At 34.4% G+C, this 23,090-nt stretch overlaps 2 protein-coding genes across 3 annotated transcripts in view; both read right to left on the reverse strand.

The window, feature by feature from the left end:
- Positions 1-1,145: 1,145 nt before the first annotated feature.
- On the reverse strand, positions 1,146-12,531 carry LOC127943383 (peptidyl-prolyl cis-trans isomerase FKBP8). The gene is made up of 9 exons (XM_052539834.1): positions 12,410-12,531; positions 9,650-9,920; positions 9,358-9,527; positions 9,111-9,199; positions 7,775-7,995; positions 7,511-7,683; positions 7,256-7,333; positions 3,079-3,213; positions 1,146-2,051 (listed from the first exon to the last, which is right to left on the reverse strand). The coding sequence occupies exons 2-9, from the start codon at positions 9,906-9,908 to the stop codon at positions 1,965-1,967; spliced, it is 1,212 nt and encodes a 403-aa protein (XP_052395794.1). The 5' UTR covers positions 9,909-9,920; positions 12,410-12,531; the 3' UTR covers positions 1,146-1,964.
- A 1,996-nt stretch (positions 12,532-14,527) lies between these two features.
- The window catches only part of LOC127943196 (single-stranded DNA-binding protein 3), a 61,109-nt gene continuing 52,546 nt past the window's right edge, over positions 14,528-23,090 (reverse strand). The window contains exons 7-18 of one of the 2 annotated variants that reach the window (XM_052539425.1): positions 21,763-21,822; positions 21,601-21,667; positions 21,418-21,485; positions 18,107-18,174; positions 17,975-18,020; positions 17,859-17,894; positions 17,709-17,763; positions 17,451-17,521; positions 17,301-17,382; positions 17,182-17,210; positions 15,975-16,073; positions 14,528-15,782 (exon numbers count right to left, since the gene is read on the reverse strand). In XM_052539425.1, coding sequence (XP_052395385.1) covers positions 15,753-15,782; positions 15,975-16,073; positions 17,182-17,210; positions 17,301-17,382; positions 17,451-17,521; positions 17,709-17,763; positions 17,859-17,894; positions 17,975-18,020; positions 18,107-18,174; positions 21,418-21,485; positions 21,601-21,667; positions 21,763-21,822 — 711 coding nt within the window. In that variant the 3' untranslated portion in view covers positions 14,528-15,752. The remainder of the gene's footprint in view (positions 15,783-15,974; positions 16,074-17,181; positions 17,211-17,300; positions 17,383-17,450; positions 17,522-17,708; positions 17,764-17,858; positions 17,895-17,974; positions 18,021-18,106; positions 18,175-21,417; positions 21,486-21,600; positions 21,668-21,762; positions 21,823-23,090) is intronic. The other variant, XM_052539426.1, reaches the window with a different exon arrangement.

Genomic DNA, 23,090 nt, shown 5'->3' on the forward strand with positions numbered 1-23,090 from the left:
TTATTCATGAGGCGTGAATTACGTACAGGCAGGAGGGGGCGTGGCTTCGGGGGTAATCATGAGGGATGTCCAGCGACGGGAAGACTCATTTCCGAGAATCGGTTCTTTCGAGCAGTTGGTTTCACAGAACCGGTTCTGAAACGATTCAGCTGTGCTTTTACATTACTCTCTAAAAAGTCATATTCAGGAACATATTGCTGTTTATAACAACATTAGTGGTAAGACTGTTTATATTGTTTCGGTTCTGCCGTCATGACAAAACATTTTACTTAAACCCCAATTAAAATTACTTCATTCACAAGTGGAAAAGTTTGCTGTTATGGACGTTTAAAAACAAGTCGTGAACGTTTTTGGTAACATTTCTGCTATTTGTCGATTAGAAAATAACCTAATTTCTGCTTATTTAGCCATTTTAGTACTTTATGATTAACTTGAGATCCGCTCAGACCCGATTCAATCCAATTAGTGAACGAATCATTGCGAACCGTTTCACTGAAAAGATCCGACTCGATTCTCACGGATTGGACATCGCTTGATCGCTAGAAATGACCATAAATGACCGATGAATGGCGTCGTTACAACGCGTTGGCATTTTACAGTCTATGGGCATGATACGTTTATTTTTTATTTATTTTGAATATATTTTAATAATAAGGCGGACGTGAATGGTTTGAAATGTGTGATTTGACCATGTTTGGTGGTGTTGTCGTACACTGGAAAACTCTTGGCTGGGGGTGGGGGAAGGTTTTGGACTGAACGCTTCTCACTCACAGAAATGCGTCAGAAAACGTCAATGTCTGGGGGGAGAAAGAAAAGAAAGAGAAAAAACCTTGAATAGGGAATGCCCCACCAGACTCCAACGAAAGGGATGAGGTTTCGTCACATTATGCACTTTACATAGCCTACATTAACTATTTCATTCACAGAACGTCAATATAGAATGTTTACACCGAAGCCGTTCGTCATAAACTAACAGTTCTAATTGTATTATAACAGTGGCACGTGCAAGGAAGTTAATCTATTAACACGATTCACTTTTAATCGCCTTACAATCACGTTTCATTCCGAAAATGCAAATCTAGAATTCACACAGTAGCTCTGACATTTGAACATTTTCAAGAAATCACTTTTTTTTTTCAACCATATGAACAGAAAGTGCTAGAGTTTATTATAGGATATACAAAAGAACTTTAAAGGGAATGTTGAAAGTTACCAATAGTACAAACAGTTTTTTAATCAAAATGGGGAACTGAGACAATCAACTTAAAAACAACAACAACAACAAAAAAACTGACATGTCTGCTCATCCTAAATAAATAATTCAAACTAAATGCTGATAATTCTTGTAGGTCTGTATGACCTCCCTTGCAGTGTTTGGTCATGAAAATGAGAAACTCTGGGAACATTATTGAGGGACATCAGCGGATTCCAGTGATATTTTAGAGCCAACAAAGGAGAAGAAAGCTCAAAAACCAGTAAAGTACCACATCAGTGTAAGCACTTCTGAAATAGTGTTGTATTTCTTTAGCATCAGAACCTAAAGATGCCTGTTGATACTGCAGAAGAAAAAGCCTACAATCATATTCTTCAATGTTCACAAGCAAGTTTCAGTTCACCAAAATAAGATCACGAAACACATTGTTGAGTTCTGCAGCAAAACACGACTGTGTCCAGCAACCCGAAGAGCGTCATTCTGTACATCAATAAATTTATTAATTCTAACTAGGAAGTTTTCTGTACATAAATCGGAATTATTTAATATTTCTCACATCTATTCCTCCCCAGCTCATCTTTCATACATTGAAAGTACATTTAAAACCTCTACAGTGTGATGAAGGGCAACAGAACTACAACCATTTTATGTTCAATCACAATTTTTTATGAAGGTCGGTAAGGTGTTTGGGGGCTTGGCGTACTCGAGGTCTTCAGCACCACGTCTTCCATCTCGTCACGGTGAATTTGGGTTAGTTTCTAGCTGCGATGACGACTGATAAAGCTACACCGCCAATCGCCACGGCCGTCGCCCCAAAGAGCCACTTCCAGCTGAGACTCTGTAAAAAAGACAAAACTTGGTTAAACCAAATACTTCACCAAAAATGAAATCTCGTTATTTATTCACCCTCACATTGTTTTAAATCCATGTGGATTTGTACGGTATTTGTCAGAAGTCTTTTTATAGCTTTGTGGGATGAACAAACTCAAATGTAACTTATTAGCTGATCATTTCAGAATCAGAATCGTCAAAGATTCGTTCAGTCTGATTTGTGAACCAGATTCACTAGAAAAGAAATGGCTTTAGTGAATGATTTGCACAGGATACATTTTGAGGGGGAAAAAAAAACTTAAAAAAAAAAAACTTTCAATGTTCTTTAAAAACTGCTATTCTCTTGTTACAGTACTGTTAAGAGTCAGAATTGTTCACTCGAGATCCACTCAGAATGATTCAGTCCAATTAGTGAATGATTCACTGTAAACCATTTGATTAGCTCAGACTCAGAAGAACAATTCTTTGATGAATCAGACCTTGCTGGAAATGATAGTGAAGGGGGAAAAAATGAGATGGGAGGAAAATGTATTATTTAGATTTATTAATTTTTCATGCCTCATGAATAATTTCAAACCTGTTGTGTTTTCTTCCCTTGTTAAGCAGCTGACTGAAATAATGTGATAATGTGTGTGCGAGGAAAAACTATATTTCAAAGCTTCTGGCTCAAAAACTCAAAGTTTCTTATGGCCAATGCAATATTTTTGTGAAAACATTTGAATATTTTCAATCATGAATCTGACTGATCCAGTTCAATTCAAACTCAATATTCAATAAAAATTATAATATTAATTTTACTTTTATGTTTAGATTTATAAATCATAGTCACGTTTGAACTTGGAACAAGAGGGAGATTAAACATTTTTATTCATTAATTACTTTTGACTTTTAACCTTTAATAGGTTAAGGCATAAATGTGCACTTTGTCATCTGTAAAACCCACTTCCTGTTGAGAGTAAACACAGACATGGAACCTCATAAATAAACAGTGCATGGTGTTAAATAGTTGAAAAAGGGCCATTTCGATCTCTCACCCATGAGGACTTGGCATGGTGTTTCTGCACGTCGGCGTTCGTCGGGTTACCCAACATCTTTTTATACATGGCCTGTTCGGCTCCTTTCTGCTCAGAGTGTTTCTTCACAAGCTTCGACAGCTCAGCGTGGATGGTCTGCCGAGGAAAGGACAGAGAGAGTGAAAAGTGTGTGTGTGTGTGTGTGTGTGTGTGTGTGTGTGTGTCTTCAGGCTGATGAAACTGTTGCTCACTGCCTCACACCAACACATTTAGGCAGCACCAAAAATGATTAAACATGACAGTGCTGTCAGAGATTGAGTGAAAGCAAGACATAAACCAATTCAAGATTAAAAACACATTCACGTGTTTTCCCATATCAGCTGCAATGCCGCAGAACACAGAAGCAGAAGTGAAAGCATCTTGTACTAATGAAACGTGTCTTTATTTAAGTCACACAAATATGCACGATCGTTGTTCTCTTATATGACCTCAAAATCTAAGCCCAGTTTTATTCTCTCCATACCTGAGTGAAGACGCTTAGATCTGCTTTAGTTTTAGCTGATCACTGGGCAGACAATATATGAGAACGCAAAAATTATTAATGATTCAATAGCGGAGTGTTGATTCTTCAAATGAATCTAAATTGTTCAAATGGATTTTAGCGAATCAGTTCACGTAGACAGTTCGTTCAGAAGACAATTAATTTATTCATTTCGAGTCAGTACTACATACTTCAAGCAAGCTCGTAGAAGGATTCATTTCCAAACTGATTTGTTGAACAGTTGAGTGTGAATTGTTCAAGTGAATCTGAAGTCTTCATATTTGAGCAAATCAGTTCACTCAGTTTGTTTCAATGGAGTGGTTCAAGAAATAGTACATTGATTGAAGATTCATTTATGAACTGATCTGTTCAAGAGTTAAGTGTGAATCATCATTTAAGTGAATCTGAATCATTTATTCAGTTTGCTTCGATATGCTGGTTAAAAAAAAAAAAAAAACAGTTCACCTTTTCATTTTCCATCAGAAATACATATTTCATGTGATTTTATAAAATGACTGATTTATGAACTGATTTGTTCAACAGTGGAATGTGAATAATTCAAGTGAATCAGAATAATTTCAATTTATTTTAGCAAATAAGTTTATTCCGTTGGCTTCAATGGACTGATTCAAAAACAGTTCAATGATTAATATCAGGACATCAGTACATATTTCAATTTATCCTCTAGAGGGTTTCATTTACAAAATATCTGAACAAACCAATTTGTTCAACAGTTGAGTGTGAATTGTTCAAACGAATCTCAATTGATCAGATTTGTTTCAGCAAATCAGTTCACTGTCGTTCTGAAGAACGATTCAAATACTGATTCACTCCTTATATGGTTACTTAAATTATGATGAAGAAACACTGCTAAATCAAAGTGTAACCTATAAACATCAAAACTACAGTTACAAACATGAGGTTAAACAGTTTAAGGCTAACTAGATCAAACAGAGTGTCGTTATTAATAATAAGTAAGGAGCGAGGGCTGTGAGTGGCATTTTGAATGTAAACTTTCAGGAGCGAGAGTCAAACTACACCATGGCAACCTGTTATTTAGTTTAATTACTGCTAATGTTTAATTACTGGCTAATGACTAAATCAAGAATGGTAAAGGCAAAGTGAAGAGATGGGCTCAGATTGGATGAAGCAGTTCTGCATTGGAGCATCTTTAGATATGGCAAGTGTGTGGTAGTGATGGCCGATTCGTGAACGAATCGTTCAATTTAACCGGTTCTTCTTAGTGAACCGGTTGAACCAGTTCACCAAATCGAACTGAATCGTTTGAAACGGTTCACGTCTCCAATAAGCATAAATCCACAAATTACTTAAGCTGTTAACTTTTTTAACGTGACTGACACTCCCTCTGAGTCAGAATAAACCAATATCCCGGGGTAATCCATTTACTCAAACAGTACACTGAATGAAATGCTGTGAAGACCGAACTGAAGATGAACACCGAGCCGAGCCAGATAATGAACAAACACGCCCACTGCTGGAGCAGTTCTCGTTCTCGAGTCAAGAACCGGTTGCTTCGGTTTTCAGATCACCAGTACACTCAACCGAGAATCGTTTCTGTCGGACGCGTCCGATTTGAGAACCGATGAGCTGATTCTTGTTCTCGAGTCAAGAACCGGTTGCTTCGGTTTTCGGATCACCAGTACACTCAACCGAGAATCGTTTCTGTCGGACGCGTCCGAATTGAGAACCGATGAACTAATGATATTGCGCATGCGTGTAATTTTGTAAGTATTTTGTTAAACATCGGAAAGTGTGATAAAATAACTATATTTTATTTTGATTTTTTTATTATTATTTTTTTTAGATTAATGTTTCCAATCTGTATATTGTATATAATGTATAGGCCAAATGGGTTTTCAGGGACGTTGGACAATAATTAAGACTCTAAAGACTCTTATGTTTAATAGGAATAAGGGATGATTTATGAGATATCTGTACTGTATTTATAGTTAATGATGACATTCACAAATTGAGTTTGTAGTAAACAGAACATGAACATGAGTAGAGCAGCTGATGACACTAAACTGCAGCACGTGACGGTTAGAGCGATTCTCGTTCTCGAGTCAAGAACCGGTTGCATCGGTTTTCGGATCATCAGTACACTCAACCGAGAATCGTTTCTGTCGGACGCGTCCGAATTGAGAAACGATGAACTGATGAAACTGCGCATGCGCGATTCAGCGTGAAGCCAACTGACTCACAGCATGTCTGAACCGAAGGGATTCTTTTGGTGATTGATTCTGATTCTGTACTAGTAATGTTATGAGCGCGGGTATTTTGAGGGCTTGGATGAAGGGCAATCTGGCGAAAACGTAAGTTCATTTAATAACAAATACATCGCAATGGATTATGTTTAGTAAGTGGATCATGGTTTCTGCGCTGATGACACCTAATTTATTTACTTTATATCTTCAAGACTTAAATCCTCATATGCACATTATTGCTGTTACTGTATTTAGGTGTTGTTGCAAAACTAAAATGTAAACTTTTCATGATTATGAGGTTTTAACTGACTAAAGTTATGATTACTGACTTTATACATTTGAATGTTTGATAGACGTGACGCCATTACGTCATCGCAAAATGACGTCATTACGTCAAGTGTGAAAGAACCGATTTTTTCAACCGGTTTATTGAATCGAAAAGAATCAGAAAAGAATCGAACTTCCCATCACTAGTGTGTGGAGGGGCCCAGCTACTGTATTTATAGACACGGAAAGAAATGCGATCCTAGGAGTTTTTGAACACTTCTGTCTGCAGTCTGACTGAATTTGAGAGTCTGCAGCACTACCTGCTGGTTATAATGGGGAATGCACATGATTCTGGGACCTTTTACACTAGTAGTTATTAATATATAGCAATGTTCAATACAGCATAATTTATCATAAAGTAATACAATAATTATAAGATTAACAAACTTAAAATAAATAGATACAAATTATTTCCTGACATGAAAATACAATATTTTTCAACAGATACCAATTTTCAATAAAAGACGAATGAAAAAAATAAAGATTAAATAATATATAAGACATAAAATAAAATAAAGATAAAATAAGAAACTAAAATAAACTAAGATATAAAAAAGATTTAAAAAAATGTTTGATAAAAGACATAAAATAAAGCCAAAAACTTAAATAAGATATAAAATAAGATATATTTATTTAAATAAAGATCAAATGAAATATACAGATAAAATAAGAAAAAAATACAATAAGATTTAAATTAAAAAGGTACAAATTTTCAATAAAAGACCAATAATAAAAGATAATATAGAATAAAGAAATAAAAGATATGAAATAAAAATAATATTTAAAAATAAAGAAAATCAGATAAACCAAAATTTTAAAATATTAAGATATAAAATAAAATGAGATAAAATACAGATATCTAAATAGAAGATACCAATTTCATTAACAGACAAATATATTAAGATATTAAATAAATTAATATAAAATAAATTAAATAGTATACAATTAAGATAGAATAAAATAAAATGGAATATAAAATAAAATGGTTATTAACAGATGCCAATTTTCAATAAAACAATAATTCAAAATAAAGTAAGAAAAAATGTAAAAAGATGAAGATAAAATAAATTAAAAAAAATGAAATTCTAAATTTCACTTGTGGTACCTTATTACTTGGTTCCAACTTCAAGGCTCTTTTCAGTGTTTGAATGGCTTCAGCGAACTCGCCCTGCAGAGCCAGTACCTGCGGACACAAACACACGTCAGCACTTCTTCATCAACACATCTGAAGCTGTGAGTTCCTTCCTCTGCTGTGGTTAGAAACCTAAACGCCTTTCACTTTGTCCGAGACCAGGAGTGCATTACTATTTAATGAGAGCGAGTGAAAACGATATGCATCTGAACCCAGGAGGAAACCAACCTTGCCTTTGCGGAACAGGGCTTTGACATTGTCCGGCTGGTGCTCCAGGACTGAGACGCAGGAGCGCAGTGCGGCTTCATAGTGGTCTAGTTTGAGTTGAGCAGCAGCCATGTTATTCAAACATTTCACCTTCATGTCCAAGAGCTCTTCCTCTTCTTGTTGACTGATGTCCACTAACGTAAAAGAGTAATATGATTGCAGACAAAACCACACCATGATTTATTAGGAAATAAACGGAATGAATCGTGCATGAAGCAGCATCACCTCTGAACGTGGCTTCAGTTATCTGTAGAGCGATTCCGTACGAGTTGATGGCGAAGGCATAGTCTGCGCGCTGGTAGTGGACATTCCCTCGCTCTCGCTTTCTGTTGGCCAGACTGATTCGCTCTGAGGGCGGCATGAGCTCCAGGTCTGGGGCGTCATCTGCAGACAACAGCTGCACCTCCATGATGAGATCAGAACCAGGAGGAACCGCAGGAGCAGAGCTGACAGAGGAGACATGCAGACCATGTTTAATAGTCTCACACCTCTGCTCAAAAGGTTTTGAAAGAAGTCTCTTGTTCACCAAGACTGCATTCATTAGATCGAAAATACAATAAAAACAGTAATATTGTGAAATATTATTACATTTTAAAATAATCGGTATCTATACGAATACATTTTTACAATGCGATTTAATTCCTGAGTTGCAAAGCTGAATTTTCCTCATAACCCCAGTGTCATATGATCCTTCAGAAATGAATATAATATGCTGATTGGCTGCACAAGAAACATTTCTTATTATTATCAATGTTGAAAACAGTTGTGTTGCTTTATATTTTTGTGGAAACTGTAATAAAAACTTTTTGGGACTCTTTGATAGACAGAAAGTAAAAAATAATGGAAAGGGTAAAAAATTAAATGGAAATCTTTTCTAACATTCTAAATGTCTTTACTATGAATTTTGATGAACTGAATGTATCATTGATGAATAAAAGTTTTTAAAAAGTTGTATCATATGTAATTATATAGAATTATGGTACTGAATATATAAATTGTATTTTCATTATCACACACACAAAAAAAAAAAAAAAAAAAATATATATATATATATATATATATATATATATATATATATAAAACATGAATTACAAACATATATTATAAATATTAATATAAAAGTATTCATTTCTTTTAAAATAATCTATCATATATGTAATTATACAGAATTATGGCACTAAATACATAAATGGTATTTGCTTTATTTTATATATATATATATATATATATATATATATATAAACATGAATTACTAACATTTAAATATTATAAATATTAATATAAAAACATTTTCTATAAAAAAAAAAATATATATATATATATATATATATATATATATATATATATATATATAATATAATATTATATATATATATATATATATATATATATATATATATATATATATATATATATATATATATATATATATATATAAAAAATCATAAATATATATATATATTTTTTTTTTTTATTAACATTTTATTTTTATTGAATGTGTGTGTGTAATATTAACCTTTAAAACTTTTCCATAAAAACGAATACATATTTTGAATCTAACCTGCCAAGTGCACCGTATGCATATTTAGCACCTGCTTCAATCAACGCCTTTTCGCCCATTTCCATCAGCTGTACAGTAAGATCCAGCGCCTGATTATAATAGGAACAACAAAACATAACGTTTTTAATCATTTATTTTTAGAAAACAAGTGAGGCTCCTGAAAATGTAAAGCATAAATAAAAAATATAGTAGAGAATTCAATAAAAATAAAATGTTTATAATATAATATAATATAATACAATAATACCTGGAGGACGTCCCCATCACCAAGTGTGAAGGATAAGTTTGGCAGCTCTTCTACCACAGTTCCATCAGTAAGAGTGGTTTTAAGATGAATTGTCACATTTTGGCCTCTCTGGGGTCTGCTCTCTGGACCGGCTCCGGCTTCCACCACTTTCTTTCTAAGCTGCCCATTTCCTGTATTTTCAAGAAGAAAATATTTGATATGCTAAAAATCACCATCACACTTTGTTGTTCATCTCTAGCATTTAAAGAATTAACGCTGCCACAATGACGACAAAATTGTGTAAGAAATGTACCTAAAATATCCTGCCACTCTTCCAGCTCTGTAGCAGGAGTTTGATCTGCTTTTGTAGTGTCTTTAGTGGCACTGTCTTTCTTCTTTCCTCCACCTGCGTCTTCTAAAGGCGGGAGGTCATCGTCTACATCGTCTTCCACATCATCCAGCATTGTAAAGTCTTCCCCACAATCCAGCAGCGAGGCACGTCCAGATTTCTCACCAGATGGTGCCACCTCCAGGTTATCAGCAGAGCCGTTCACGATCTCACCGTCGGCCATCTGGACGCAAATCTAAAGGAGCGAAAACAAGTCTCCTTTAAAAGAACAGTCCACCCCAAAATAAAAACAGAACAAGTACTCACCCTGAGGATATTCTACAAGTAGATGAGTTTGTTTCTTCATCAAATTTGGAAAAATTCAGCATTGCGTCACTTTCTCACTAATGGATCCTCTGCAGTGAATGGGTGCCGTCAGAATGGGAGTCCAAACAGCTGATAAAAACAGCTGGATTTGTTTCTCACAAACATGCAGCTTTTCACTTCACTAGACATTAAAGGTGCTGTAGGGAACTTTGGTAAAAAAATATTTTTTACATATTTGTTAAGCCTGTCATTATGTCCTGACAGTAGAATATGAGACAGATAATCTGTGAAAAAAATCAAGCTCCTCTGGCTCCTTCCAGTGGTTCTATTGCCATTTGCAGAAAGTCATGCGCTCCTGGTAAAAAATAACCAATCAGAGCTGCGGTCCGTAACTTTGTTTGTGTTCAAAATGTAGAAAAATGTATATAATAAGCGAGTACACCATGAATCCATTTTCCAAACCGTGCTTTTAGCTTGTCCTGAATCACTAGGGTACACCTATAATAAGTGTTTATATTCGGACTATTTTAGATTGCTTCGGGGATACCGCGGCGGAGTAACCCAGTACCTTTGTGATTCTTCATAGACATTAGGGCTGCTCCGATCACGATCGGCCGATCGTTAATGCGCATCTCGTCAGTAAAGCCGGTTCTCTAATCATCGGTTAATTCCATCAGGTGCGTGATTTCACATAGAGCAGCTGTTACTACACAGAGCCGTTGTTAACTGAGAAGATGCGCCAATAAGCGCTGAAAATTAACGTGATTTGCGCATCTTCTCTATTAAAAACGGCTCCGTGTAGTAACAGATGCTCTGTGTAATCACGCACCTGATGGAATTATCCGCTGATTAGAAAACCGGCTTTACTGACGAGATGCGCATTAATGATCGGCCGATCATGATCGGAGCAGCCCTAATAGATATAAACAGAGAGAAGTAGTTACGACTACGATGTTCTTCCGCAAGACGCAAGCAGTTCTGTTTATTAACCGCTAGAGCGTCAAAAGTTCCCTACTGCAGCTTTAATTGATGGACTGGATTCGTGTGGATTACTGTGATGTTGTTATCAGCTGTTTGGACTCTAATTGTGACGGCACCCATTCACTGCAGAGGAGTCAATGGTGAGCAACTGATGTATTGTTAAATTTCTCCAAATCTGAAATGAACTCATCTTAACTCAAAATGAGTAGTGACCATTTAACGACCAAGCTTCAAAAAGGAGAAGCAGCAGAATAAAGTTTCATTGTATGGAAAAGAGCAGCTTGGACATTCTGCTAAACATCTGCTGATGTGTTTCACACACACACACACACACACACACACACTCACTAGTAAAACACTTTAAGATGAGCTCAAACTGTGTCTTTAACAAAAATCCTTAGCAAGAAGCTCAGCCTGCGACATGCATAAAGTGAAAATCTAGAATAAGTTCACGTTATTCGCCAATAATAATAATTCGTTAGAGGGTTGAAATTGGGCACAACAAATGATCATTTAAATAATTTTAAAAACAATTACCACCGTAAAATTGCATAATACCCCTGAAAAACTGAATCTTTGGAAAAATACCATGGTACTGAATGATTGCCATATCGATATTGTATTTACATAATAATCCAAATATTCAACGTGCAAAACTAACATGGTATTACCAAAGTACTTTTTGGAAAAAGAAAACCAAGTAATCATAGAATAAGCAAAAAATAAAAATAAAAAATATTATTATTATAAAAATGATCGAATTAATCGTTTAAATTAAATTATATTTTAATTTCCATCGTATAAAGTATGAATAAGCTAACATAACCTTATAGCGTTATGGAACGGAATAATTCTCATATTTACAATTTTAATATGGTTTATATGACACTTGGTTTAAAAGTAACGTTACTCGCGACATTACCGTAACAAACCTTAATAAAAAATTATTTAAAAAACCTTGCCACATTACCACAGTAACATTTAACTTTTATTTTATTTTTTCGAAAACAAACTCTAATTGTCCTAGAATAAGATAAAAATGTAAATATAAAAACATACATTTAAATAAAATTATTTTAATCTGCAACTTTTATATATGTGTTGTAAATTAAATACGGTAGATTCAGACTCAACACAGCAGTGCATCATTTATTTAATGAATTATCTTGAATTTAATTATGAGTGGGAGAGTATGCATTCCCCATATGATTTATATATATATATATATATATATATATATAAAAATAAAAAAAACAACACAGCGATCATTTGCAGAAATGACCGCATTTCCAGAACATTCCAGCAACTTTGACAACGTGGTCGCGCCACAACTTCCTCTGCTTCACACAGCGTGCCTTAACAACTCTCGCGTAACGCTCTGTGTGCACTGAATGCTTTTAAAGTGTGCAGAAAATAAAATGACATGAAAATACTTACCTCGCTGGGAGAAGAAACCTGCACGGAGCTGCGCAGCAACAACTTTGACAACAAAACACGATCAATCTGTGCAGCTTCCGGGTAAAGTTCAACGGTCAATCCCGTACAAGTACAAAATAAAAGTCACAAAGTCAAGGTCGTTGCTACGGCTGCAGGGGACTTTTATATGAAATGTTTAAGTTAGTTTAAAAAACATATAAATGCATATTATACGGTTATTTTTTACTAAAATTGCCACTTATTAGAATTAAAAATTATAATTTAATATTTATGTTTTATATTATTTTTAATATACCTGAACATAGATCTACAATTAAAATAAATGTAATTAATTTTAAGTTATATAAATATTTATCGTATTGTATAATTATTTAGTTTGTTATTATATGGCATCTGGGTTGCTCTCAAATTATTTCATTTAAAAAACAAAACCGGAACACATAAAAAATATCAAATTACATTTATTATTGATTCACTCATTTCTTTTTGATAAGCAAATTTTCTTCTTTTTTTTTTGTTGTTGTTCAGTCTAAAGAAACTTTACAATATAAAGAAACATACAAAGGACATATTTAGCTACACAAGACACCTATAGCCCTAGAACAAAGATCTGAGCTACCCTACTATGAAATACAAAGCAAACCCAATGAGACAGACTGCTTCATATTAAATATTGTCATGTCGCAAGAAAAGATTACAGGAGGAATTTATGTCATTCCTTACCATGATCCTTCCTGCTCCAAAATACATATTTCCCTCTCAAACATGTCTAATGTTACATTATTATACATTACAACAGAAGTGAAGAGATGGCCAACAACTGGACGATGAAGCAGGGCAATGAGCAACTACACAATTCCAGCCTTCAGGACCTTTAATTCAATGTTAAATTGCTGAAATTTCTAATATGGTTACACATTTGATGGTTAATTGATCTTGTGTTATCACATTCATATAGACTCACAGTTATCTTTCCGTTTTGTTCAAAAATCACAAAATTCTCTTGAGCAACACAAAACATTTTGTTTGTGTTTGAAGAATTATTTTTTTAAGAAATCAATGCATATGATACTTAATTTACAATAAGAGTGACCATCGATCTGCTGCTTTTTACAGCAAAAGCATCTCTTTAAAATACAAAAGCACAAACAGATTCTTTATAACTTATTTTCAGCTGTACTCATTGGTTGTGACTGACATATCAAAACATGTCAATGATATCAAAATACTTTTTACAGTATTTACAGGAAACCAAAGGTCAGGGGCGAGGGGCAAGAAAGGTAAAAGGGCTGCGTACCAGACAAACTGAAGACCAGCGTGGAAATCCCTTCAAAACTTACCAGGAGGCTGAGCCTGGTTCACTCAAATGGCCAAAAAACAGCATGATCTCAATAGTCAGTGGACAAAAGCATTTTAAACTGGACTTTCATCCTGTAATGAAGCACTGATTAAATAACTGTAGGCATGAAATGGCTGGATTAATGAGGTTACAAATTTGTCAACAGGAATTTTTGTCAATTATTAATTAAGTGTAGTCATATTTCACCCCAAAACAAAAGAACAATTATAATTCTTATTTTTGTTGTTCATATTAAAACAAATTTTTACAATTATTTATATATATATATATATATATATATATATATATATATATATAGACAAACACACACACGTATTGTAACAATTATTCATTGTTTTTTGATTTTTTTAATATAATTTCGGTTTTCTATTTAATACAAATATTAAATGTCATTTCTATGTTAATTTGAAAAAGTAATACAAATCTATTGTTACATTTAACAGTTATTTCACAGAATTTCTTATTAATTTATTTTATACAATTAAGCACATTCCATACGCATATACTTTAATGCCAGTAAATATATATATATATATATATATATATATATATACATACACACACACACACACAAACACATACACACAAAATTGCCTTAAACAGCCAATTAAATGAATTTACATGTTTAATTTAGGGGTAAAACGTTACCCAGACTTTTTTTAAGTGATTTTCCTTCTTTTTCCTTGATTGATATCCTCATTTTGCACCAAAAATGTTGCGAGTGCAACCTCATTTGAAGAAAGACATGGAACCACACATGAGCTTCACAGACAAGTAGTGTATTGAAAATACCAATAAGGTCCATGACCAAAAAAAAAAAAAAAAGGAGATATTTACAGACATGGGACTATAGAGCACAAGGAAACTCGTGCTTGTAAAAGCAGCCTGCCTCAAACTACTGTTACAAACACGTGGGTATAATATTTCTAAAAAGACTTGGAAAACAACGTGGCAAACACATAGTGGCAAAATTACAATGAACACGAATGATATCGTAACTGTCAGTGGCAAATCACCTAGAATGGATGGTAAATTGTATTATTATTGACCGTTCATGACCAAGGCAAGAATAGATGGCAGTGAATATGCAACGTCACCCTTTTAGACTTCGAAATGTACTCCAATCTTTTAATACAGTGCTGATGCATTAAACCAGTGATTGTAGCCACTTTTTGTTTATAGAGACACAAAAACTGAGGTTTTACATCTCGGTAGTGATGGCATCAGAACACAGGAAGAGGTATATGCAGAAATCTGACGAAACAAACTCAAACGAAGAGACATAAAAATACCTAAAATCATGTAAACAGAAGTGTCATTGTGCATTTGAATGTGTGCTTATTCGATCATTGATGTTGTTGAGATACAAATGTGCCCTTTACAGGAAAATCCATAAAATTATGAGTCATCATCATAGCAATTATGAAAATTATAACAATAATATTATCAATAATATACAAATATATTGTAATGAGACCATTCCTGCCCCCAGCGTCACCACTTTAGCTTTTTCCATTTTAAAATGTACACAGCAATCAAAACAACCGCTAGTTTCAGTGTTTCATTGCTGACAAAAAAAAAATAAAAATAAAAATAGAGAAAACATGGATAGTTATGAAGTGTCTTCCTGGCACAGTCCCACACACGCGCATATGTACAAACACACACACACACGGTGGTTTAATCGGGGGCCCTTAGTGTCCCGATCCAGTGACGAAGCCTGGCAGGCAAGTTGAGTCCGTCAGGAGGCCCGATGCCTGCTTTCTTTCGGCTTTGTACTGGGAGTCCTTCGCTCTGTGGCCACGCCGAGTGGCTGAAAGGCGCCATCGCGCCAGCACAGAGTGTTTGAGAGAGTTTGGGGAGTTGAAGATCGAGCAAAAAAAAAAAAAAAACAACAACATGCCAAACGCAGCAGAGATGAGGATAACAGGAAGTGGGATGGGGGATGGGTTAGAAAAATAAAAACAAAAGAAAACAGAAAAATCACACACTCATCGTCATGTTGGGTGAATACTGCAACGAGAAGAGGGGAAGGGGAAGGTGGAGGGACAAAATGAGATTGCGCAACAGATAATACTGACCATTTACGTTAAATCATGAGCCGATATTTAGACTAACTACGGCATAAAGTGAATTTAGGCATCACTGTAATATACAAGTGCATACAAGAGATATCTAGAGCGGACAGGTGTGATGCGGACTTACACTTTCACTTTGGAATGGGTTTAAGAAGTTGCCTGCCATCTCCCCGTCGTCCCGCGGAGTTCCTGGGGGATTCATACCTGCCATGTTGTTCGGAGAGTTCTAGAAACCCAGATGTAGGATGATTAGAGACGTAAGCTAAAATACTCACAAAATGGAGTTAATGGCATCTAATAAAAAAACTTGTGGAAGCATTATACTAAATTCTGGTCAATAATGACGAGCCGATAATTAGGGATGCACCGATACCACATCTTCCAGAGCGAGTCTGATACCGATATTGTTATTTTTGGTACTTTCTGATATGAACACCTGTATTTTCATAGCATTTGTAATTTTTTTTAATATTTTGTACAGAAACTCACAAAATTTAGTAAACGGCATCTAACAAGAAAGTCAGGGATGCACAACACTAAATACTATTTTTTTATAAAATCCTAAAAACTAAAATAATCATTCAAATAAGTGAATGAGGCATCACAACATTAAGATGTACAGTAAGAGATCTGGATATTCGTATTGAGATCTGTTAAATGGACAGTTCTTTTAATGTTTAAAAGATTCACTTTAAGTGAGTGTTAGAGGATGGCAAAGGTAATCTAAAAGTAAAATGGCAAAATCAGAATGAACAGTTAAATATTTAATCTCAGTCAATACTGATGTATTTAAAAAATTCTCATATCAGCCAATAACCGATATTAAACCGATATTTTGTGCATCTCTAAAGAGATTAAAGAGAATAAGGGAAATGCATATCAGTTTTGTTATGGTTAACTGAAACCACTGACATTATTATTAAATTAAAAACTTAGAAAACTAGAAAATTAGAAATGTTGCCTCGGCAACTAGCTGAAAAATATATTTCAACGCAATCACAAAAATGACTAAAACTGAAAAATAAAGCTAAATAGAAATATACAAAAATAAAACAAATGAAAATTGACAAAAGAACAAAATTACTAAAATTTCAATATGCTTCAAACTGAAATGTGCATGAACACAAGAGGCGGGGTTTATCGCATCAACCAATCACAGCCAAACATAACCTATCGCAATCACAATGGAGGCATTTCCTCCTCTCACGTGATTTTCCCCCATTCATTCTCAATTACCCTCCACTAAACTCACCACACGCCCCTGACTCAAATTCAAAATAATACAACATAAAATATAAATAACACTGATACATTTATGTCCAGGCAGTTCTCACCTTTGTCAACCCATCCATATCACCCGAGCCTGTAATCAAAAGCAGTTATGAGAACCATTTGAAATGTCAAAACATTTCTTATTTTGTATGTTTTCGCTATTTGTATGATGAAGTCTCACCTAAAGAACCGTTCATATGGTGCGGCTCCATCGATCCCATTCCACCCATCGAACCGTCGGGCCCCGGCCCCATTGGGAACTGCTGAAACACACATTCTGTTAACAAAGGACTAAACCATGTTCCATACTGCATGAGATCCGTCAACTTACATTCGGTCTGTTGCCACCAGGGCCGATTGGATTCATCATCGTGTAAATGTTTTCACTGGAATTCGTCGAGTCTACGTGGAAACAGATAACACTGCACAGGAACATTCTCCGCAATCCGATGTATCCAAATAACATTTCCCAAAACAAGAGCTTTTCAAGCTAATTTCCAGTCACTGAGGTCATTTCTCAACTGTTTTGATGAACTTTCAATAAAAGAAGGTTGATATGAAAATCAGATAAAATTCAAGAAAAACTGACCTCCTGGGCTTGGCATGATGGGAGTTCCTGGAGGTCCGCCACCTCCTGGAGGCCCCTGCAAGATGAGCACGGAAAATGATTACTCACAAAGAACATTTCGGACAAACAGAGAGAGAGACGGTGAGACAAAATGTTATGTGTGGAACTCACCACATAGTTTCCTGGTGATGAAGACGAGTATGCTATCTGTGGGAAGAAGAGATATTAAGAAGCTGTTTCTTAAGAAGATTAATTGAGATATTAAAATGACTGGAAGTGGAGCTCACCGAGTTTGCGTTAGGGTTAGGCCAAGGCCCCCGACCTCCCGGAACCCTTGAAAACACAAGATGCAACGTTAGTGTGTGTACAGAAGCGTGGCATAGACAGCGTGAGTGTGTTATACCAAGGTGGAGACTCACATGTTCATACCAGGCATTCCAGGACCACCGAGAGAGTTTGGAGGAGGCCTCATTCCACCGCCGTAGTTCTGCAAAACCAGAGATGGCAAAAGTTAACCTACATATGAAATATGTTATGGCACTGCAACAAGAAAGTCAAATTTTTTGGAAATTTTGTATTTACTCTGGTAAATGTTGAATCAACAACTCATCTACAATTATTTTTAATGATACTAGTATAATAACTATAGGCAGGGTTGCCACATTTCTTGTTTAATGAAATAAATAAAATATTAGTATTTTGTAATTTCATTGATCAAAAAATGTGGCAAAATATATTATAACAATCTTTCTACTTTTCTTGCTTGTTTATTTATTTGTTTGTTTGTTTACAATACATAATGAAGAACATTACATGGCTTTTTAATAGGTTTATTTAGTTTTTAATAAGGCTATACCTATATGTAGTTAATAATAAATAAAATGTATACTTTGTAGAATTGTAATGGTTTTAATTAGCAACATAATACGTATAAGGCTATACCTATATGTAGTTAATAATAAATAAAATGTATACTTTGTAGAATTGTAATGGTTTTAATTAGCAACATAATACGTAATATATGGGGAATTAAATAATAAGTAATAATACATTAAATTTATGCACACAATTTAAAATATAATATCTAATATCCAGATACATATTGTATATCAATGCACAATAAATAATAAACTAAATAAATATTTTCTATTAGATTTATTAATAAGACAACATATTAACAGTAATGATAATAATAATTAATAATTTAACTATACTTATAAATACATAAATACTCTATAAATATCTTTTAATATATATATATATATATATATATATATATATATATATATATATATATATATATATATATATATATATATATATATATACACATATATATGTGTATATATATATATATATATATATATATACATACATACATGTGTGTATATATATATACATACATATATATATATATATATATATATATACACACATACATATATATATATATACATACACATATATATATATATATATATATATATACATACATATATATATATATATATACATATATAAATACATACATAAATACATACATATATATATACATACATATATATATATATATATATACATACATATATATGTATATATATATATATATATATATGTATATATATATATATATATATATATATATATGTATATATGTATGTATATAACATGTATTTATTTATTTATTCATTCATTTAAACTCATTTTATTTATGCATGATTACATATATATATATATATATATATATATATATATATATATATACATATACATGTGTATATATATATATATATATATATATATATATATATATATATATATATATATATATATATATTAGGGCTGGGCAAGTTAACGCGTTTTTATCGCGTTAACGCATTAATTAATTAACGCCGCCAATTAGTTTATCGAGCGTTAACGTACTTTTTATTTCAAAAGTCCGTTGCTCACTGCGTTTCAATACACATAGCTAGGACTGTAATAAAACAACCGAATACAACACAAACCATGGGTCACAGGAGGGGTGGGATGTTTATCAGTAGGCTACTGGCTGCTTGGGATGAGCCAGCGCTCAAAACAGAAAATCATGTCCAGAGTCGAATTCCATCTGGTTGGAATGTCTTATAAGCGACTCCTTCTTTTGTCTAAGTTCAATTTGTTTTTGTTCTAATTCTGCAGCACTCGCTGGACTGTGCTCATATGGCCCACAACCTTTCTGCATTTGGCCAGGACGTTGTCAAACGCGCTGTTGTGCAGAGATACAGAACGCTGGAGACTGTGCGCGACGCAGGGGACGTGTTCAAAAGCAACCCAGTCTCACGGCAGTTCGTCATTGAGGACACGAAATTTAATCTATTGAATCGTCTTTGTGGACACGAATTTCCCTTTTTTTCGTGTCATACAGAACGACCTTCAATATAATGTATTTCAATGTGACGTTTTTTGTTTTTTTTTCAAATATAAACGCTGTTGAATCAACATGGACACGAATAAATAGCCTATTCATTTTGAGTAGCCTATCGAATATAAAGCAATAAAAAGGCTTAAAATCTCCTGAATTAAATGTTGGGTAGTGTAGCCCTTAAAGTTTGCAAAATGAATAACAATTGAGAAAAAACAATACTGTGCTCTCGAAAGAAAAACGAGGTTCAGCCGCGAAAAAAAAAACGTCACATTGAAATACATTATATTGAAGGTCGTTCTGTATGACACGAAAAAAAGGGAAATTCGTGTCCATAAAGACGATTCAATAGATTAAATTTCGTGTCCTCAATGACGAACTGCCGTGAGACTGGGTTGTCAAAAGGCAGATGTCTCGCAGCAGCGATCATATTTCTTGCACTATCAGTGTGCTGACTTTATTTGAAATGTCCCACTGCTGTGCAACATGAATAAAATGTTTAGCGCACGTTTCAGCAAAATGTCTCTCTTTATCATCTGAAAATGTGAATGACCTTGTGTGTCTTAGCAACTGGCTATAGGTGCAGATGAGTAAGTAAATGTAAAGTTGGAAGAATGGATAAATGAAGTTAATTTTGTCCACTCAACCTGCATCACTGAAAGGTTTTTTTTTTTGGACTGAGATTCTCAGTCTCTTAAAGGAGATTAATGTTGTTGCTCCTGAAGGGGCCAGTTAAAATGTTATGATCGAGGTTCTGGACATAATATATTTTTATTTTTTTTTACAAATTACACAAAACGTTAATGTTTTATTTAATAAAACATTAATGTTTTAATGTTTTATTAATACGTTAATGTTATATTTAATTTTATTACATTAATGTTTAAGTTAAGATTTACAAGAAATGTTAACTGCTACTAACTTTTAACTGCTGTAAAAAACTGCTGACAAACAAAATTTGATTGCACTTTTGTTCATACAGCAGAACTTTGAAAGAATAAAATTACACAATACACTACTTTTGATTTCATTATTGAATTTTGCGCATGCTGCGATTAATCGTGATTAATCGCAGAAAATCATGCGATTAATCGCGATTAAAATATTTAATCATTGCCCAGCACTAATATATATATATATATATATATATATATATATATATATGTATATATGTATGTATATAACATGTATTTATTTATTTATTCATTCATTTAAACTCATTTTATTTATGCATGTTTACATTTCTCTGATATTTCCAGGATTTTCTGTACAGGGTTCCCAATCTAAGCACTACTGTTTGATTGACAGATTGATTGACTGTCAGCTAACCTGTGGGCCCATGCCTCCCATTCCTCTGGGTGGGTTCATCCTCATCGGGCCGCCCATGTTTGGATGTCCTGACGGGGTAGAGGAAGCACAATCATTTTACAAATTCCTGAGTGATTAGAGCTCCTCCATAGCAAATTTCCTCAATCACAGCTGGTTGTAAAAGTGTATGGTGCAGTGCGGTACCTTGCGGTCTGGTGGGGTCCAAATTGTTTGGCAGGAGCGGCTGTGACCCTGGGACTCCAACGGGAGGCTGAAACCAAGAGAAAGAGAGCATGAAATAAGTGCCAAGCAGAGAAAACCACAATAGCAAACTCCAGAAATGAAAGGTTGTGGGAAGGTCAGTACCTGATTTGGCATGCGGAGTGATGGGCGGGGTCCACCTGGGTACCGTGGAGACATGAAAGGCTAAGGGGAGAGAAGATAGGGGCTGTCAATCAAAAGACGCCACTGCTAACCTCTCATTAGCATAACAGTAGTATTTTAACATTATATGTTGCTGTTAATTCTTCAGAAAGTTAACTCTTGCTTCACTTGATAGAAATCATACTCTATACCTCTGATGATTATATATTCATTTTCCAAAAGTGATTTATAGTATAAACAGCAACAGAACAGGAAAAAAATCCTAAGGATTTATAACAAACGAAAAAGAAATATTACAGTTGTGTTTGAGATGCGCAGTGCAATAGTAACCAGCAGAGGGCACAATCACTGTATGAAGGACATCTGTTTGAGCCTAAAGAGAAAAACTCAAACATCAGTTCTCTCTCCACGCTGACATGGTGAGACTTCTGCTATCAGATATATGGTATTTGAAACAAGACTTCATAGCGAGAACCAAGACAGAAAGAGGATGGACATGAGAGCAGTAAGAGAGACTGAAGATCATCCTAACCAGGCGGGAAGCGACAAGTTACAGCAACAAGTAATTTGTCTATCCACACTGAAAGCACAAACACTGCCAGACGCCACATGACCACAGTAAAATAAGAATCTATTTCAGGTTACGAGGCACTGGATTTTTAACCAGAGAGTTCACTGTGGTTGAGGTCAAAAACTATAAAATGATCTATCGCTCAAAGCTTTATTACATCACAAAGTAATAAGTCACTTTCGTAGGGGTTTGATTCTACAACCTTTAGGATTGAAATACTTGTTCAAACTTCATTGTTTCGGCAAGTTTGTGTATTCGGAAGGGTGTGTTGGTGTTTGCAAATTTGCGTTAGACTGCCTGTGTTTATGCTCGTATGTGTAAACACAGGAGCATGTTTGTGTGTCTGTGCGTGTTGCATTATTAATAGGATATTGATGGACTATGAAGGACTGAGTGCAGGGTGTAGGGAGGGACCAGGTCTGAAGAGTCCCGGGCTAGATGAACTTCCACTCCTCACGGGCCAGGCCGCAGCCTGCATTATTTATTCGGCAACATCGTCACAGTTAGCGAGGAATGTGTGTGTGCATTTGTGTGTGTTTTCAGAGATAACGGAGAATGAAGTAATGTACTGCTTTCTGCTCTATCTAGGAAAGGGTCACGATAGTCAACCAGCTGTCCAAAAATTTAACTGACTAGATTAGATTTTTCTTATCATTTTAATCTTCAAATACGTATTATTTATGCATAATATAACATACATATTTGACTTACTTAGAATTAATAATTTAATAATTCCTGT

The sequence above is a fragment of the Carassius gibelio genome, chromosome A22, assembly GCF_023724105.1.
Source record: "Carassius gibelio isolate Cgi1373 ecotype wild population from Czech Republic chromosome A22, carGib1.2-hapl.c, whole genome shotgun sequence".
Classification (NCBI taxonomy): domain Eukaryota; kingdom Metazoa; phylum Chordata; class Actinopteri; order Cypriniformes; family Cyprinidae; genus Carassius; species Carassius gibelio.

What these genes read in the sequence shown, in the direction of transcription:
- LOC127943383 (XM_052539834.1), bottom strand. Translation starts at nt 9,908, where the DNA reads ATGGCCGACGGTGAGATCGTGAACGGCTCTGCTGATAACCTGGAGGTG. An exon ending in CCCTGTTCCGCAAAGGCAAG is followed by an intron (nt 7,334 to 7,510) that starts GTTGGTTTCCTC and finishes TTGTGTCCGCAG; the next exon opens with GTACTGGCTCTGCAGGGCGA. An exon ending in ACCATGCCAAGTCCTCATGG is followed by an intron (nt 2,052 to 3,078) that starts GTGAGAGATCGA and finishes TCTTTTTTACAG; the next exon opens with AGTCTCAGCTGGAAGTGGCT.